General features: G+C 44.3%; 1 protein-coding gene across 6 annotated transcripts in view; it reads left to right on the top strand.

Annotated features, from left to right (window-relative positions):
• apba1a (amyloid beta (A4) precursor protein-binding, family A, member 1a) overlaps positions 1 to 20,372 on the top strand; it is a 100,089-nt gene that overhangs the window by 51,557 nt on the left and 28,160 nt on the right. For 5 of the 6 annotated variants that reach the window (XM_031807288.1, XM_031807273.1, XM_031807277.1 and 2 more), the window contains one exon: positions 13,875 to 15,722. In XM_031807288.1, coding sequence (XP_031663148.1) covers positions 13,968 to 15,722 — 1,755 coding nt within the window. In that variant the 5' untranslated portion in view covers positions 13,875 to 13,967. Of the gene's footprint in view, positions 1 to 12,255; positions 12,385 to 13,874; positions 15,723 to 20,372 lie in introns of those variants that run through there. The other variant, XM_031807287.1, reaches the window with a different exon arrangement.

The raw sequence follows: 20,372 nt of genomic DNA, 5'->3' as shown, positions 1-20,372 counted from the left end.
GTGAATGAATGAGCGTGTGTGTGAGTGATTGATATTGCTGCATGTGTGTGTACTGTGTGTTCCAGATCCATACGAGCGGTCGATAAGTGGTGGATGCAGCCTCATCAGCATAGGCAGGTAGGAACCAGGGGACATTAGACAGCACATAGGTCAACCACACAAGATTGTTCATTAGGCCGAATTACCATCCATAACTGTGTGTTTGTGTGTGTGTGTGTGTGTGTGTGTTGACCATGATCCAAGCCATTGCCTCAACCACAAATACAACCACCATTAAGAGACAGAGAGATATATAGGGGGAGAGGTGGTGTGAGATGTGTGTGTGTGTTACCCTTACATAATACCCTGGGATTTTGTCTGTCTGTCCTCCCCTCATTCCCCACGACCCTCTACACACACACACAAATTATTGAGCACTTATCTGATTAGAGGAAGGATTCAATCAAGTTGTCGCCCTGTCAAAGTGGGCGCATCTGGACAGGCTGTTTACTGAGAGCTGAAAGATTCGGAAGGAAGGAGAGGCTTGTTCATCAACCACACTGTTCTATGTGTGTGTGTCCTTGCCTTTCTCTGCGACTGTGTTTCTCTGAGATGGTTTGTTATATGTGTGTGTGTGTGCGTGCATACTGGAGTGCAAGTGTGTGTGTGCAGGAGGCTATAAGATAATGTCTCTGATGTTAATGGGAAGTGTGTGTTGTGGCATGTCCAGGCGGTTCAGAGTTCTGTGTCACTGTCATGTGTCAGCTCTGATTGGCCCAACTGATGACATGAATATAGCTTGAGCTCAGGGCCTCTAGGGTTGTGTGTGTGACATGTACTGTATATAGGTCTGCCTCTAGGACCACATAAATGCCTGGTCCTGCCCATATGTCTGTAGCCCTACAGTAAGTGTCTATAAATGACCAGGTCTGGTTTATAGGCCAGAAAACTGACCAGACCAGACCGCATAATGAAACCATGGGGTCTATTGACTGATTGGCCTTGCCAGACCTATAGTTCATCCTGTATGGCTTAATGGTAGGATGTCGTACCCTTCTTAGGCGAATGAGACAATGGTCATGTACAAATACCCATACTAAATAGTAGACCGTTTGAGTATGCAAAAAAATTACGTTTAATAGTATGCAATATTTTGAAAATCAAGTATTATTTTAAATGCCCGGGTGTCATACTCCAGGGTTCCCCAGCTGGCAGCCCGTTGGTTTTATTTGCGCCCCAGGTTTTCTGTTGGACTGTTGAGGTCGGAAGTTAACATTTAATCCTAGTAAAAATTCTCTGTCTTGGGTCAGTTAGGATCACCACTTTATTTTAAGAATGTGAAATGTCAGAATAATAGTAGAGAGGATGATTTATTTCAGCTTCTATTTCTTTCATCACATTCCCAGTGGGTCAGAAGTTTACATACACTCAATTAGTATTTGGTAGCATTGCCATTAAATTGTTTACTTGGGTCAAACGTTTTGGGTAGCCTTCCACAAGCTTCCCACAATAAGTTGGGTGAGTCAGGTCTGTAGGCCTCCTTGCTCGTACACGCTTTTTCAGTTCTACCCACACATTTTCTATGGGATTGAGGTCAGGGCTTTGTGATGGCCACTCCAATACCTTGACTTTGTTGTCCTTAAGCAAATTTGGAAGTATGCTTTGTCTATTTGGAAGACCCATTTGCGACCAAGCTTTAACTTCCTGACTGATGTTTTGAGATGTTGCTTCAATATATCCACATAAATGATCCCTTCCTCATGATGCCATCTATTTTGTGAAGTGCACCAGTCGCTCCTACAGCAAAGCACCCCCACAACATGATGCTGCCACTCCCGTGCTTAACGATTGGGATGGTGTTCTTCGGCTTGCAAGCCTCCCCCTTTTTCCTCCAAACATAACAATGGTCATTATGGCCAAACAGTTCTATTTTTGTTTCATCAGACCAGACAACATTTATCCAAAAAGTACAATCTTTGTCCCCATGTGCAGTTGCAAACCATAGTCTGGCTTATTTTTATGGCGGTTTTGGAGCAGTGGCTTCTTCCTTGCTTAGCTGTGTTTCAGGTTATGTTGATATAGGACTGTGGATATAGATACTTTTGTGCCTGTTTCCTCCAGCATCTTCACGAGGTCCTTTGCTGTTGTTCTGGGATTGATTTGCACTTTTCACACCAAAGTACGTTCCTTTCTAGGCGACAGAACGCTTCTCCTTCCTGAGCGGTATGACGGCTTCATGGTCCCAATACTTGCGTACTATTGTTTGTATAGATGAACGTGGTACCTTCAGGTGGTATCTTCAGGCATCATCCCAAGGATGAACCAGACTTGTGGAGGTCTTGGCTGATATCTTTTGATTTTCCCATGATGCCAATCAAAGAGGCACTGAGTTTGAAGGTAGTCCTTGAAATACATCCACAGGTACACCTCCAATTGACTCAAATTATGTCAATTAGCCGATCAGCAGCTTCTTAAGCCATTGCATTATTTTATGGAATTTTCCAAGCTGTTTAAAGGCACAGTCAACTTAGTGTGTGTAAACTTCTGACCCACTGGAATTGTGATACAGTGAATTATAAGTTAAATAAGCTGTCTGTAAAATATTGCTGGAAAAATGACTTGTGTCATGCACAAAGTAGATTTGCCAAAACTATAGTTTGTTAATAATACATTTGTGGAGTGGTTGAAAACAAGTTTTAATGACTCCAACCTAAGTGTATGTAAACTTCCGACTTAAAATGTAACTGACTGTAAAAACACTAGGAAATCAGCTCCAAGGGATTTTAATTGACGAAATCTGTCCTCAAGTGTTCCCACACATGATGGAGAGATGTGATCGTATAGAAATATAAGCAAGGTTTGAAATTATTAGTCAAACATATCTGTTTGGGATTCTTGCGGTCAATTTGCAGTCTACAAATGATTTGTAATTGGGTTCTGTCCCCCTAAACATCCGCTCAAGAAAAAAATCTACCCATGACTGACTAGTTGATGATCCCTGTCATACTAATTTAGGCTTTGACAACAGCTGATCAATCAGATATGGAGATGCTCTAGCGAAATCAAGGAATTGCTGGAAACAACGCAATTGTGCATGACACATTCTTCGTATGTAAATATTCAGGGTATGGTTTAAATGCCAGGATGTAATACTAATTTCAGAACTTCATCTAGTAGAATTTGATGCACACTTTTCCACAATGCATTGGAAGAGGTGGGCTGCGAGTGATAGGCCCTAGATCTATTCAAGTAGCCAAACAAAAAAACTAGGCTACTTAATTAAGAAGGTGCCGAATCGCTTCTGCAGTGATGTTAAAATGTAGGCTAAGTAGATTTTGTTCTCCTTAAAATAATCATGAGTATTGCAACATAGGCTACATGTGGCTGCGTTATTGATGTCATGTTAATCAGGCATTTTGATTTGAACATATGGAATGTTTTAGTTTTGTAGGCTACCTATTTAATTATTACATTTATGGATCAAGCCTTACATGCTGACCACACCTCTCTCTTCGCAAAATAAATGTACACATACATGTTATTCAATTATTGCACCCACACTGCTCGCACGCATCAACGAGCGTCTGCCTAGCCAGGCGCTAAAATAGAACTTGGTTCTGTTTGTGATGCTTTGACGCACTGCAAGTCCTGCCTCTTCCATCTCCTCATTGGTTTTTAGGAGCATATACCCACGTGGGTGATTGAAAGATGAACTGAGGTCCACACTCCAGTCCAGTTGGTTGTGGTAATGCACCTTAAAGTTGGTTGCCAACTGCCATATAAATTCTGAAGAAGAAGCCTGAGAACTAGAAACAAACTCGATTCATCCTTTTATCTGTGGATTAATTGTCGGAGTAGAGGACCTTGTGCATTTCAGGTAAAATAACAACCCAATGTTTATATCCCAGGACAAATTAGCTAACAACAGCAAGCTAGCTAGCTAACTCCATTCCTATTTTATTCCGAGATTAGAGAAATTAATTGAATTGGAAATTAGCTATTATCAGGCTGGTTAATGCGATGCATGTCTGCTGAATTTGGAAATCCACCTGCACTCGGCTCCGCCCCAACCTACTCAGCCAATTTTTAATTTTTTTTAATTTTACCTTTATTTTACTAGGCAAGTCAGTTAAGAACAAATTCCTTATTTTCAATGACGGCCTAGGGACAGTGGGTTAACTGCCTGTTCAGGGGCAGAACGACAGATTTGTATCTTGTCAGCTACCCTGCCGCCCCAATCAGGAGCCACTACTGCGATGCGGCCATGGCATACTGCATACTTTTTGCTAAACGGTACGTGCTAAATAGAATGCGACAATGAGTACATAGTATGCAGTTTAAGTTTGTAGTACACAGGTATGGGTATTCGACCATTGCTTTGGGTTTGGGCATCTCACCCCACTCTCTCTTTTTAGCTCCTCTCATACTTCTGTTTCTCTCTGTCCATCATCCATCCTTCTCTCCCTCTCTTCCTCCCACCTATCTCTCTCTCTTCCTCCGTCCCTCTCTCTCTTCCTCCATCCCCCTCTCTCTGCAGTATAGATACAGACTCTTATTAGTTCTGTATAGTTGTCCTGGTTCAGTCTGGCTCAGCTCAGCTTGGCTCTGTGACTTTATTCACGGGGCAGTTTGACCACTGGAGGAAAGCCAATGTGTGTGTGTATTATTGCCTCATCCTGACAGCTCCCACCTCACATATATAACTCTCCAAGGGAGGGAGAGGAGAGAGGGAGATCGGTGGAAAGCAAGAGGGATGGAAGGAGAGAGCAGTAGATTGGTAGAGAGAGAGAGGGGGATGGAAGGCACTATAACTCAGTCCTCCTGCCTCTCTATGTCCTGCAGTCATCCTGTCATCCCCCTGTAGTTATCATGATTTATCTCTCTCACCCTGCACGTGCACGCACGCACGCACACACATTTACACACACACATTCACACACACACTCACGCATGCACATACACACGCACGCACGCAGTGAGGCACATGCACACAAATAATTAGTGTGATCGATAGACCAAAGCATCCACGTGGTAAAGAGGAGAAAACATACCACCACCGTGACTCTGCTATCCTCTCTTCTGTCTTCTACCAAAACTCAAGGTCAACACACACATACTGCACACATACAAGCAAGCACCCTCACACACACACGTCAGCAACCTGACCTACACTAGGCATTTGACTCTGTGTGTGTCCATGAGAACTGCCTAAGGCTAATTCTGAAGGCTAATTCAGCTGCTCTACAGTCTTATTACATCCCACTGAGCCTAGCATTAATGTTCTGCTTTAGCTTTAATGATTTACTTGAATAACCTCCTCTCTTCTATCTCCATCCCTCAATATTGTCTTTAAGCAATCAGAGGGTCTGCAAGCTCTCTCCACCTTCCTCCCCCTCCCTTTCTCTCTCTCTCTCTCTCTCTCTCTCTCTCTCTCTCACTTTATCTTTCTCTATCTCCCTCTTTTCCTCACTCTGTGTCTTACTCTATCCCTCATATCTCTCTCTCCCCATCTCTCTTTATCTCTCTCCAGCTCCCTCCCTCCCTTTCTCAATCACTTCATATTTCCCATTCTCTCTCTCTCTCTCCGCCACATAGATGGTCTCTCTAGGATTTCAAATACATTTTGCCCCGTGGGCCGCATTCGGTCTTCAACAAGGTTTGGGGGGCCGGACTAAAAATGTGTTATATTTCCTCGCTGTCAAAATTAGATGCTCCCTTGCTAGCTTTTATTTAGCTGATTATTAGTGGTCAAGAAACTGTATAAATGTAGGTCCATTGTAATTCCTACACAGTTTCAATTTGGTTTTAGTAACACAAAGAATCACCTGCGGGCCGGATTGGACCACCTGGCCGGCCCGGATCCTGCCCACAGGCCATATGTTTGAAACCCCTACTACTAGGCTGAATGATTAATTATTGACAATGAATCAGCGTGTGTGAGGTAGAGACTGAGAGGGAAGGAGTAAAACAGACACAGAAAGAATAAGATAGGGAACGAAAGAGAGAGAGACATGGCTCTGGTGAAGTTTATTTACAGTAAATACTTATTTTCTATGTATTTTTGTATTTTCAAATAATGTGGCCTGGATCAGCTACTTCTATCTGAAGTATTTTAAAGTATTTTAAAATCATTTCCTATAAATGCATGGAAGTATTTAAATATTTGTGTAAATACTGTGTATTTGAGTATATTCAAATACATGCCAATTCCTGTATTCAAGTATTTTTTTTATGCCAGTACTTTCTAAGTGTACAGTCGTGGCCAAAAGTTTTGATAATGCCGCAAATATTAATTTTCACAAAGTTTGCTGCTTCAGAGTCTTTAGATATTTTTGACAGATGTTACTATGGAATACTGAAGTATAATTACAAGCATTTCATAAGTGTCAAAGGCTTTTATTGACAATTACATGAAGTTGATGCACATCCTGACTGATGACAGCCCATTCTTGCATAATCAATGTGAGTTTGTCAGATTTTGTGGGGTTTTGTTTGTCCACCCCCCTCTTGAGGATTGACCACAAGTTCTCAACAGGATTAAGGTCTGGGGAGTTTCCTGGTCATGGACCTAAAATATCGCTGTTTTGTTCCCCGAGCCACTTAGTTATCACTTTTCGTTATGGAAAGGTGCTCCATCATGCTGGAAAAGGCATTGTTCGTCACCTAACTGTTCCTGGATGGTTGGGATAAGTTGCTCTCGGAGGATGTGTTGGTACCATTCTTTATTCATAGGCTTTGTTCTTAGGCAAAATTGTGAGTGAGCCCACTCCCTTGGCTGAGAAGCAACCCCACACATGAATGGTCTCAGGATGCTTTACTGTTGGCATGACACAGGACTGATGGTAGCGTTCACCTTGTCTTCTCGGGACAAGCTTTTTTTTCCGGATTCCCAAAACAATCGGAAAGGGGATTCATCAGAGAAAATGACTGTACCCCAGTCCCCAGCATTCCAATCCCTGTACCTTTTGCAGAATATCAGTCTGTCCCTGCTGCCCTTCTTGACACTAGGCCATCCTCCAAAAGTCTTCGCCTCACTGTGCGTGCAGATGCACTCACACCTGCCTGCTGCCATTCCTGAGCAAGCTCTGTACTGGTGGTGTCCCGATCCCGCAGCTGAATCAACTTTAGGAGACGGTCCTGGCACTTGCTGGACTTTCTTGGGCGCCCTGAAGCCGCCTTCACAACAATTGAACCTCTCACCTTGAAGTTCTTGATGATCCGATAAATGGTTGATTTAGGTGCAATCTTACTGGCAGCAATATCCTTGCCTGTGAAGCCCATTTTGTGCAAAGCAATGATGACGACACGTGTTTCCTTGCAGGTAACCATGGTTGACAGAAGAAGAACAATGATTCTAAGCATCACCCTCCTTTTGAAGCTTCCAGTCTGTTATTCAAACTCAATCAGCATGACAGAGTGATCTCCAGCCTTGTCCTCGTCAACACTCGCACCTGTGTTAACCTCTCTAGGGGAGGTCCCACCAGGCCAACATCCGGTGAAACTGCAGAGCGCTAACATTCTAAATAGACCATTTGTTATAGTAAACATTCTTGTAAATTCATGTATCTTACATCCTTTAAAAGATGAACGTCGTATTAATCCAGCCACTGTGTCAGATTTCAAAAAGGCTTTACTGCAAAAGCAAACCATGTGATTTTCTGAGGACAACTCCCCGCACACACAAGTATTACTAGCATTTTCCAACCAAGCATTAGCGTCACGAAAGTCAGAAATAACAATAAAATAAATGGCTTACCTTTGAAGATCTTCCTCTGGTGGCAATGCCAAGTGTCTTAACTACACAGTGAATGTTCGTTTTGTTTGATAACATTCATTTTTAAAGCCTAACATGAAACATTTGTAAACCGCTTGCTTCGTGATTTCCGTCTTTCTGAATTTGTGGTAATTACACACACTAAACAAACGTTTATCCAGTCATGGTTCGCCATTCGACCATTGCAAATCCTACTTGACGGAGCCACGAGTGTTACGCATAGCAGTACATAGTCAATAGCATATTCAGCAAGTTTATATATTTCAATTATGGCGAATAAATCAGGAAACGCTAAAAACTAAGTCTAGGTATATAGATTTAACCCAAATTATAGAGGAAATTGATAGAGAAAGCGAGACCGAGTTGCTTCAGCAACTTCTGACCCCTCTATCCCTGTCCCTTCTGCTCCAACCAGTGGTGTTCACCTGCCCAGATTCATCTCTGCAGGCATGAATGTGCCTCAGGGCAAAAAGGGCACAGTAGGGAGACGTCGTTGTGCCCTTTGTCACATGAAATGCTCCATCACCTGCACCACCTGTTCAGTAAGCCTCTGCTTTACAGCAGAAAGAGACTGCTATGGGCCATGGCACCAGCAGCACAATATTGTGTAGAGGACTGAGAGTCTTCCCAATATTGTAAATAGAAAATGTGTAAATAGTTATCCTTGTTATTTGTTTATGTTTAATTATTATTATTATTATTTATTTATTTTTAAATATTTTTTATATATTTTTTTGGGGGGGGTGGGTGTGTTAGAATAGCATTTATGTATTTTGTATATAGTTCTTTCCTTCAAAATGTATCACTGTACCAATTCGGCCACTTGGGTACATTTGGGTACATTTGTGTGGGACACCTGGGTGACTTCATGCTCAATGTCATGTAGCTCGCTCATTTATGAAGTTATCTGTCTAAAACTTTGCTCAGCTATTGTTGACATCTCATGTTCTTCACTCCCAGCATCCAATCTGTATGTTTGGCTATTCTTGGTCATTTGAAAGATGATGCAGCAACAATAAAAAACAGAAAACGTATGTTTATTTCCTTGTATTTTCTTCTACCAGATCTATTCTGTTATATTCTCCTACATTCAATTCACATTTCCACAAATTGCAGAGTGTTTCCTTTCAAATGATACCAAGAAAATGCATATCCTTGCTTCTGGGCCTGAGCTACAGGCAGTTAGATTAGGGTATGATTTTAGGCGGAAATTGAGAAGAAGGGGGGGTACCCCAAAAAAGTTAACGAGAGAATCACTGACATGATGTCAGCTGGTCCATTTGTGGCAGGTCTGAAATACAGTAGAAATGTTTTTGGGGGATTCAGTTCATTTGCATGGCAAAGAGGGACTTTGCAATTAATTGCAATTCATCTGATCACTCTTCATAACATTCTGGAGTAAATGCAAATTGCCATCATACAAACTGAGGCAGCAGACTTTGTGAAAATTAATATTTGTGTCATTCTCAAAGCTTTTGGCCACGACTGTATTTCAAAATATATTCCAATATTCAACTACTTGTTTTCAAATAAAACATATTCAAATACTTACTTTCAAATGACTTTGAAAGTAATTTAAATACCCTAAATAGTATTTGAACCCAGGTCTGGTGCATGCGCATGTGTTTGTGTGTGTGTGTTCAGTACTTCCCTACGTGTGTCAGTGATTAACTCCAAATGGCTCTTTTATCACAGGAATTAATGCTGCGTGACTCAACTGGAATTATGGGTAAATCTTTGTTGACGGAACGCTGTCAACATGAATTTATCCCACAATTAGTTAGACAAGTCGTTAGGATGAGGGGTAATTGATCGGCTGATAGATAAAACCTTAATGAGAATGAGAAAAGAGAGGAGGAATGATCAGGAGAGAGGAGGAGAACTTGTCTGAGCTTTTAGACAGCGATGGCTGTAAACCGTCATGACAATATTGAGGCTTTGTTGCGTTCAGAGATGAAATGGAGTAATTTCAAGTGTTCCAATGATTTATTCAATGATGCCTGTTTAAAATATGTGTGATAACTCTAAATGTGGCTGTACTTGTGCATTTTAGTATTTGTGTAAATACTGTGTATTTGAGTATTTTCAAATGCTTCGTTTGGATTATTGGATTAATTGCAGTATCATTACAGTGCCTTTTGTACATACATGTATTTACAGCCCAGTGCAGTCAAAACGTGATTTTCCTGTGTTTTATATATATTTCCACACTATGAGGTTTGAATAATACTGTTAATACTGCCTGAAATTTGAGCCTGTTTTGGTTGGATGGAGTTTTGGCCTGCCCGGTGATGTAAGTAAATAGACCAATACCAGCTAGTTTTCAGGTTACATATCCCTCCCATTAGGCTCATCCAATTAGGGCCCTCACTCAGACCACTCCAGACAGTCCTAGCAAAAATTATTGCTTGAGAAATTACTCTTCACTAAGAATATATTTTACTTTATTTTTGACCATTTTAATTGAAAACCATCACAGTAAGGTAATTAATTGTTTCCCAGAAAGAATTGAATATTGTGATAAAAATGGCTGTTTGGACCTTTTAATAGCTAACTCTAAAACCATGTAATACTGTTCAAACTTTAGAATCAGACTTTCCAATGAAGCAATTCCAATGTATTGAAAATTGTTCAGCCCCACCTTCAGCAATACACTGTAGAGGCTAGAGCTGAATAGTGTGTTTTTCTCCTGCAATATGAGAGAGAGAGAAGGAAGGAGAGAGAGAGAGACAGACAGACACAGAGAAAAAGAAAGAGAAGCATAGCGAAAAATTGTGTGAGCGAGAAGAGGTACTGTAGTGTGGAATGATCTTTCCATGACCACTATCTCCACACTGCCTCAGTCCAGAGCTGCAGGGGATTTCAGCACTTGGCGGCAGGAATGTGTGCGTGTGAGCAAGTGTTTTGGTTCAAGCGTTGGTGTGTGTGTGTGTGTGTGTGTGTGTGTGTGTTTCTGTTCATGACAAGGGTGGTTGTGTGTGTTGGTGTGTCCTTGACAGAGACCAGTGATTCTCCCGCAGAGAGTGAGAGATGTGTAGACAGACAGACAGGTTGGAGGTCACAGTGACAGTGGGAATCCTAGCCACAGATCACCACTCCCTGTCATTCCAGCTGGGTCACACCTCACTTCCGAACTGCCCAACCATATCACGATCAAAGGCAGGAGAAGAGAGAGGGGTCAAGGTTCATAATGTAGCATTTTCAGGCATTTTAACTGTCATATTTCACTACTGTATGTTCTGATAAGATCTGTAAATTGATGTTCTGACACTTTTTTGGAGGGTGAGAGGGGAGAAGGAGTGAGGTGAAAGTGGGTGAGGAAGGTGGTGAGAGAGGAGAGTTGTGAGGAGAGAAGAAGGGATGAGGGGGTGAGGAGGATGGGTTCCATACAGTACAGAATAGAGAAGAAAGGGGTGATGAGAACTGAAGGGGTTCCATTATAGTACAGTATAGAGATACTTCAAACCCAGTGATGATCATGAAACATTCATGCAGTATGATCAGCATCCTCCTTCACAGCAGTATACCAGAGCCCTCTAGCATACCAGAGTCCTGCTGTGTTGCCCTGCCTTTGCTTCTGGCATTTACATTTGACATCAGAGGGCATAAGTGTAGGCACAGTATATGGATGAATCTATCTTCGCTTGAGTAACGGCGGTTACATACAGGTAACTGCCAAAATAAAGGAAACACTTAAGTAAATGAGGGATACAAGGTATATTGAAAGAAGGTGCTTGCACACAGGTGTGGTTCCTGAGTTAATTAAGCAATTAACATCCCATCATGCTTAAGGTGATGTATAAAAATGCTGGGCAGGACATTATTTTGGCCATTATTTTGGCGACCATGGCTCTGCCCCCATATAATGACAATACCCCCATCCACAGGGCACTAGTGGTCACTGAATGGTTGGATGAGCATGAAAACGATGTAAACCATTTGCCATGGCCATCTCATTCACCTGATCTCAACCCAATTGAACACTTATGGGAGATTCTGGAGCGACGCCTGAGACAGGGCTTTCCACCATAGCCATCAACAAAACACCAAATTACTCGTGGTGTCGCATCCCTCCAATAGGGTTCCAGACACTTGTATAATCTATGCCTAGGTGCATTAAAGCTGTTCTGGCTTGTGGTGGCCCAACGCCATATTAAGACACTTGATGTTGGTGTTTTCTTTATTTTGACAGCTGTCTGTAGGTGCTCCTTTGCTAGTTGTTCACACTGTATATGGATACAAGTCTGCATCAGGGACTGATGTGTGTTCAATCAATCACAACAACTATATGTGTGCATGTGCCTCCCTGTGTGTGTATTAATCTAAAAGCAACCTCCTAGATTTACAGAAGATCTTTAACATTCTGTAGTAAGTCAATTGATAGCAGTAAGTCTTACTACTTCAGCAGTTTCTCTCTCTCTCTCTCTCTCTCTCTCTCTCTCTCTCTCACTCTCTCTCTCTCTCTCTCTCTATTCCTCCCTCGCCCTCTGGACTGTCACAGTGTTGTGGTTTCATTCCACCGCAGCCTCTCCTGATGTAGCTACCTTCATTTGGATATACAGCTGTTATGTTTCTCTCTTTTTTTGTGGACTGCCTCCATCTATATTTTTTCCTCCACCTTGCTGTTGTGGGTAAGGACTGCCAGGTCCCGAGGGAGAGGGTGTGTCTGTGTTTGTATGTCTATGTGCGTGTGTTTGAACATGCGTGCGTGCATGCATACACTTGTGTGTCTGTGTACGTGTGAATGTCAGCCTGCAAGCCTGTGCTTGTATGCCTTGTGTGTGTGCCCGCAACACTTGTGTGTGTGCCCGCCACACTTGTGTGTGTGCCCGCCACACTTGTGTGTGTGCCTGCCACACTTGTGTGTGTGCCTGCCACACTTGTGTGTGTGCAAGTGTGAGGTGGTTGCTAAGCAGAGGAAGAGGAAGAGGAAAGGTAGTTTCCTTGTTGCTGCAGTCTGAACACCTCACCTAGTCGTTGTCAAGGGAGACTATCACCATGGTTACCACAGATGTGCGCTCTGGCTGTGTGCGTGTGTAGTTTTAGATCCTTTCTTTGCTAATGAGATGGGGTGTTAGCCCTAGACTGACTGATTCCCATGCTTCATTGTGAATGAGAGAAAATCCTTCTCATCTACTCATTATGATTCAACAGAGCCTCTATTCTCATTCTCTGGTGGTCTTCTGCAACCAAATACTAATTGTTGGTAGTTATTAAATGAATATTCCTTTTTGATTGATTGACTATAGTAAAGAGTTGGAAAGTGTTTGTGGAATGACAACATAGGGCTATGATCATTCTATTGAATGCAGTCCAGTGATGATGTCTGATTTAAAAGCTTACATTTAAAGAACGCTTTGACCAATCTGGGTAATGATATGATTAAAACAGAGGCCCTACATTCCTTTCAATGTTTTACTGAATGTGTGATGTTAGTGGTGGTCATACATCGTTTGGAGTTGATATTTCTCCTCAGAATCATTGCCTGTTACACTACTCATGTCAGTTTTCCTCTGGGACTGTGTGTGTGTGTGTGTGTGTGTGTGTGTGTGTGTGTGTGTGTGTGTGTGTGATTGTGGCATTCTCTCTCTTCCAGAGCTGAAGACATTAGCACTTACTTTCTCTCTCTGCCTGCTGTGGCTCTTGACAGCACAAAGTGGGTCAATGTCACACACACACACGGTGTCTGTACCTGTTTTGTAACCAGCTATATAACCGGAAGAGAAGAGAGAAGAGGCTAGACCTCCAGGTGGTCTTTATGACAGGAAGAGTCTGGATCTGGGGAACGTTCTGTGTGGGTGGCTGTGTGTGTTGGGCCTGGGGAGTGCTCTTTGCTATGAGGGGTGAGGGGAGAAGGAAGGAGCCTCAACAGGTTGCTAAACAAGAAGTTCTGAGGTCTATGATCTAGAGTTATCACTGTGGTCCAGCTGTCTCATACTTTATGGCATTAAAGACTCAATACTGTGATTGATGAAGGTTTCACTAATGTAAAACTGTGTTTTTTTTACTAATAAATAGTTCTTATTGAACTTCCATCCTCTACGAGTGACTTAATATCTTTTGTTGACTATGTTTTAGTTTGTAGTAGCATTGTAACTCTCCTCTCTTTCTTTTCTCTCAGAAGCCCTTCCACGGAGCTGCGTTTCTCCCAGACTGCAGGCGATGCATTCCGCCTAGACTCTCCCCCTCGTTCCCCGACCAAACCGAGGCAGCCATGAACCCCGAGGAGGTGGAGCATGGCCAGGAGCTGATCGAGCACGTAGGAGCCGACCTGCCCCCTCCTCAACGCCGTCGCCACGACAACCACATTGCCACCAACAACGGTCGACCCCGGCAGCCTAGCAACCACAGTAGTGAAAACAACAACCACCCTGCTCCCCGCTACAGGAGATATAATGAGGCTCCTGGCGCAGGTGGCAGCAGGGTCAGAGGGGCCCCACAACGCAGGTCAACAGAGGAGCCAGAGGCGGAACTTCACCTGGGGGCCCAGTCCCCTCCCCAACCCCAGCAGCAGCAGCAGGCCCAGGGTCAGTCACAGCCCATCTTGCGTCCTGCAGTGACACGTTACCGCAGACAGGGGGACAGCGAGGCCAGGCTCAGAGCACAGCAGCAGAGACACATACAGAGACAGCAGAGAGAGGCTGAGAGGGTACACCAACAACAACAACAACCTCTGCCAGCCCCACAGCCTGTTCACTCTCTACCCCCAGAACGAGAAGAGACAGAGGAGGATGAGGAGGAGAGAGGGAGGTATAGAGAGAGGGAGACAGAGGGGGATAACTCTGCGTTAGGCCGTTCGGCCAGCACGGAGAGTGCTTTCCACACACACACAGACCGGGCAGAGGGCGACTGCGTCATGGCCCTAGATCTTGAGACAGAGGACGAGGGCGGTACTTACGAGGTGATGCTTCGCCCAGAGGCGGAGGGATACACAGAGAGCGCTGAGTCAGAGCAGCACCATCCCCACCCTCAGCCCAACCTGAACCTCAACTACCCCCCTCAGCCCCCTCCCTTACCCCGGGAACCCCTACCAGACGTTGGGAGACCCCACAGTCAGGAGGAGGCAGAGGAAACCCTGAACCCTGGTGGTGGTTACTCTAACTACGTTTACACCCAACCTCTCAACCTCCATGGGGGAGGGGCCAGGGTGCTGGGGGGACGGGACAGCAGCGTCGAGGAAGGGATGGAGCCTAAAGACGAGGCATATTCTGAAGCCTACCACTACTCCCTGACAGAACATGTGTATGAGGAGATCAGCGACGCCCCCTCTGCTGCTGCTGCTGAGGGGGCAACTCCTACAAATGCCAACGAGAACCTCCAGCAGAGAAAGGCGGCGTTCCGTCTGTTTGAGGGGGGGGACGGGGGCGGGGACTACTGGCAGCAGGAGGCAGTGGGGTCGAGGCTGCACCACTACGACGAGCGCTCGGACGGCGAGTCAGACAGCCCTGAGAAGGAGGCGGAGTTTGCTCCGTACCCGCGGGCAGACAGCTGTGACCAGGACGGTGAAGAGGACATCAACATGATCGTAACGGAAGTCAGAGAGAGTTCCAGCTCTCAGAGTCTGGAAAGAGCTGCTGCTGGGTTGGGGGAGGGAGGAGACAAAGAAGACATGATGAAAGGAGGAGAGGAAGAGGGAGACTCTTACAACTCCCAATCCGACGCCCCCACAGACTCCAAACATCCCAAGGGAGAGATGGAAAGCAAGGGGGATGAGAGAGAAGGAGAGGGCGTTCCAGCCCCAGCAGACAGTCCCTCTGAGGACTCGTCTGGGGTTCGTAACAGTCGTGAGAAAAGAGACGCCATCACCCTGGCCATAAAGGACATCAAAGAGGCCATAGAGGAGGTGAAGACCAGGACGGTGAGGTCACCCTACACCCCTGATGAGCCTAAAGAACCCATCTGGGTGATGAGACAGGACCTGAGTCCCACCGCTGAGTGTTGTGACCTGCAACCCTCACTAGGGGGCGACGTGAGTACTGGTTTGATACAGACTAACACTAGTGGGTGTGTGTTGGTTTAGTCACCTCACCTGTGTGTGTGAATGCGTGTGCGCGCGTGCGTGCGTAAATGTGTGTGCATGTGTGTGGTCACCTGACACACTGTAATGAAGCTGGTTGCTTAATAATGATGTAATTCTTATATAAAGATACAGTAGATAGCATCTTGAGTTACAACCTCAGACTGGTCAGGACAGGAAAGAAGAAGGGTCTCTTAATAGTCTTTCCTTCCCTTGTCTTCTTTCTCTATCTTTATTTCTATGAAAAGACAATATAGTCATTTTTCCAGCCCCAAAAAAACCAAACATCTGACACAGCGGTTGCATTAAGGAGAGGTATATCTATAATTCAAGAGCAATATGGAGGATGCTCACTATGAAATTAGCTCGTCTCTCCAGTTCTTTCAAATCAGTACAATAGAAGGAGAGGAGGTAAGGAAAAAAGGAATCAACTTTAGACTATTGAGATACAGCCTAGGAAAAGGTTTAGTTGTATTTTGAATGTATTGGATCATGGTCTAGAAAGGCAACAGCAGAAGAGCTGAATAACACATATCCTTCTGGTTTCAAGAACACAAGATTAGACTCCTCCCCCTTCTTCCTCTCTCCCTCATTTATCTTTCTCTTTCCCTCTTTTCTGTCTCACCCCCTTCTCACTTCATATCTCTATAACACGTCATCTCCCCTTTTCTCTTCCCTCGCCCCCTCTCCCCCTCCTCCTCTCATTATCCCTCTTTCCCTCAGAGGGGTTGTTTGTCACATACTGGTTTTGCTTTCTGAGTGGTGGCTGTGAGGACAAATGATCCTCCTCCCCTCCCCGTTTGCCTGCTGCAGTAGCTATAGCGTGGGTAGGTTGGTTGAATCGTTTGACCAGCGGTCTCATCTCATCAGTATTCCTCCTAGCTCTGTGGTTGCACGCCACCTTTCCTCTCTTAGCTTCTCCACTACACAGTCAGCCTTGCAAATGGAGCTGTCTTGGCCTGCCAGACCTCTACAGCCTGACACTGATAAGAGGGGGGAGGGGTAGAGTGTAGATTAAGAGAGGAAGAAAGAAAAGGGGAGGATGGAGAAGCGAGCATGAGAGAGTGAGGGAAGAGTCGGAGAGGATTGCTGAATGCGAATTATACCGTGACATTCAGGGGTCAGTACTTTTTTCACGGCCAATGTAAACTCAGCTTTTTTGATATAAATATGAACTTTATCAAACAAAACATACATGTATTGTGTAACAAGAAGTCCTATGAGTGTCATCTAATGAAGATCATCAAAGGTTAGTGATTCATTTTATCTCTATTTGTGCTTTTTGTGACTCCTCTCTATGGCTGGAAAAATGGCTGTTTTAATTGTGGTTTGGTGGTGACCTAACATAATCGTTTGTGGTGTTTTCGCTGAAAAACATATTTGAAATCGGACACTGTGGTGGGATTAACAACAAGACTACCTTTAAAACGGTTTAAGATACATGTATGTTTGAGGAATTTTAATTATGAGATTTATGTTGTTTTGAATTTGGCGGCCTGCAGTTTCACTGGCTGTTGTCATATCATCCCGTTAACGGGATTGCAGCCCAAAGAGGAGCATTTTGGTCCTAGACTTGGCGCTTCGCTTCCTCTGACACCGCCTAGTATATAGATTCTGGATGTCAGGAAAGGGGGAATACCTAGTCAGTTGTATAACTGAATGCCTTCAACTGAAATGTGTCTTCCGTATTTAACCCAGCCCTTCTGAATCAGAGAAGTCCGGTGGTCTACCTTAATCGACATCCATGTCTTCGGCACCCGGGGAACAGTGGGTTAACTGCCTTGCTCAGGGGCAGAGCGACAGATTTTTACCTTGTCAGCTCGGGGATTCAATCCAGCAACCTTTCGGTTATTGGCCCAACACTCTAACCACTAGTCTACCTGCCACCCCTGGGCCATACGCACTACGGTCAGACGCCTTACGGTCAGATGCTGAGCAGTTGCCATAACAGGTGGTGATGCAACCGGTCAGGATGCTCTCGATGGTGCAGCTGTATAACCTTTTGAGGATCTGACGACCCATGCCAAATCTTTTCATTCTCCCGAGGGGGAAAAGGTGTTGTCGTGCCCTCTTCACAACTGTCTTGGTGTGTTTGGACCATGATAGTTTGTTGGTGATGTTGACATCAAGGAACTTCAAACTCTCGACCCTTCTCCACTTCAGCCCCGTCGATGTTAAAGGGGGCATATCCGGCCCTTCTTTTCCTATAGTCCACGATCAGCTCCTTTGTCTTATTCACATTGAGGGAGAGGTTGTTGTCCTTGCACCACACTGCCAGCTCTCTGACCTTCTCGCTATAGGCTGTCTCATCGTTGTCGGTGATTAGGCCTACCACTGTTGTGTCGTCAGCAAACTTAATGATGGTGTTGGAGTTGTGCTTGGCCACGCAGTCGTGGGTGAACATGGAGTATAGGAGGGGACTGCCTTCATGCACGGTCGGGGACGGGGGCTGGTAATGGGAGGTTGGTGGGTTGAGGTGGTGGGGAGAGGGGGGTGGGGGGTTAACACCACTGGAGCTCTTACTCTTCTGTATAACTACCCAGGGGGCATAGTAGTGATGAGAGTGACTAGTGGATGGATGGACACTTTACTACTGTCACGCTAGCATGAGAAATCCCCTCCGAGTATAAAAGACTGTTCCTCTTCAAAAGGGGAAGGAATGATGGAGAGAGATTCTTTGTACTCACTCAGACCTCTGGAGACAACAATGGACTCATGTCTGGGAGCAGGCAGTCATTTGGGTTTTAGTAGAGTCACGCAACACACACACAAACACATTCATATTATCCAAAAGGTGTGCCGCATGAGCGGTGAGCTGAGGTAATGTTTGTTGACTTTTAGTCATAAGAGCCTGACACTGCCTAGAGATGTGAGGAGTTGATGCCATTGTATCAGATCACACGCATCCCCTGAGAAGGTCAAAGCCATCAGCATAGTGGTTTATCACACACACACACACACACACACACACACACACACACACACACACACACACACACACACACACACACACACACACACACACACACACACACACACACACACACACACACACACACTATATTTAACAAACAGAGCCCTGCTAGATTTACTGTCTGTCTCCTATCCTGTTGTTGAGACTCATTAATTAGCTCTGTTTGTCTTTGATTAATTTCAGACAGCACAATGTACATCTGGTTTAGAGCCAACCACCAGCTCTCATGGAGTTGCTGCTGGTACTAACGTTGTTATTGTGAGTGAGTGAGACTCCACTGTATTCACCAATTACACTGAATAGGACACAATACAAACCCATAACCCAAAAAAGCCTGTTGGGTTGATGGTATCCTAAATGAAATTATAAAATATACAGACCACAAATTCCAATTGGCTGTACTTAAACTCTTTAACATCATCCTCACATCTGTACGACAGACCACGTATTTACCCTGCACACCCTAATTAACTAACAAATGCTTCTCATGCTTTGTTGATTTAGAACAAGCTTTTGATTCAATTGCAGCACCTAGATCTTCTGCACAGATTCTGCCAGACCTGGGCCATGACAGTAAATCTCAGTAAGACATAAATAATGGTGTTCCAAAAAAGGTCCAGTTGCCAGAACCATGAATACAAATTCCATCTCTACACCGTTGCCCCAGAGCACACAAAAAATATACATACCACGGTCTAAACATCAGCGCCACAGGTAAGACAAGGCAAGAAGGGCTTTCTATGCCATCAAAAGGAACATAACATTTGACATACCGATTAGGATCTGTCTAAAAATACTTGACGTCTGGGGTCCGCTCACCAACCAAGACTTCACTAAATGGGACCAACACCAAATTGAGACTCTGCATGCAGAATTCTGCAAAAATATCCTCTGTGTACAATGTAAAACACCAAATAATGCATGCACAGCAGAATTAGGCCGATACCCGCTAATTATCAAAATCCAGAAAAGAGCCGTTAAATTCTACAACCACCTAAAATGAAGCGATTCCCAAACCTTCCATAACAAAGCCATCACCTACAGAGAAATTAACCTTGAGTAGAGTTCCCTAAGCAAGCTGGCCCTGGGGCTCTGTTCACAACAACAAACAGACCCCATAGAGCCCCAAGACAGCAACACAATTAGACCCATTACTTGACACATTGGAAAGAATTTACAAAACATCTGAGCAAACTAAAATGCTATTTGGCCCTAAACAGAGAGTAGACAATGGCAGAATATCTGACCACTGTGACTGACCCAAAATTAAGGAAATCTTTGACTATGTACAGACTCAGAGAGCATAGCCTTGCCATTGAGAAAGGCCGCCGTAGGCAGACATGGCTCTCAAGAGAAGACCGGCTATGTGCACACTGCCCTACAAAATTAGGTGGAAACTGAGCTGCACTTCCTAACCTCCTGCCAAATGTATGACCATATTAGAGACACATATTTCCCTCAGATTACACAAACACACAAAGAATTCGAAAACAAATCCAATTTTGGGTAGAATATCACAGTGTGCAGTCACAGCAGCGAGATTTGACCTGTTGCCACAAGAAAAGGGCAACCAGTGAAGAACAATACCATTGTAAATACAACCTATGTTTATTTATTTTCCCTTTTGT

Source organism: Oncorhynchus kisutch, linkage group LG3, assembly GCF_002021735.2.
Source record: "Oncorhynchus kisutch isolate 150728-3 linkage group LG3, Okis_V2, whole genome shotgun sequence".
NCBI classification, from domain to species: Eukaryota; Metazoa; Chordata; class Actinopteri; order Salmoniformes; family Salmonidae; genus Oncorhynchus; species Oncorhynchus kisutch.
Note: the sequence above shows the minus strand (reverse complement) of the source record. Positions and strands in the feature narration are given on the sequence as shown.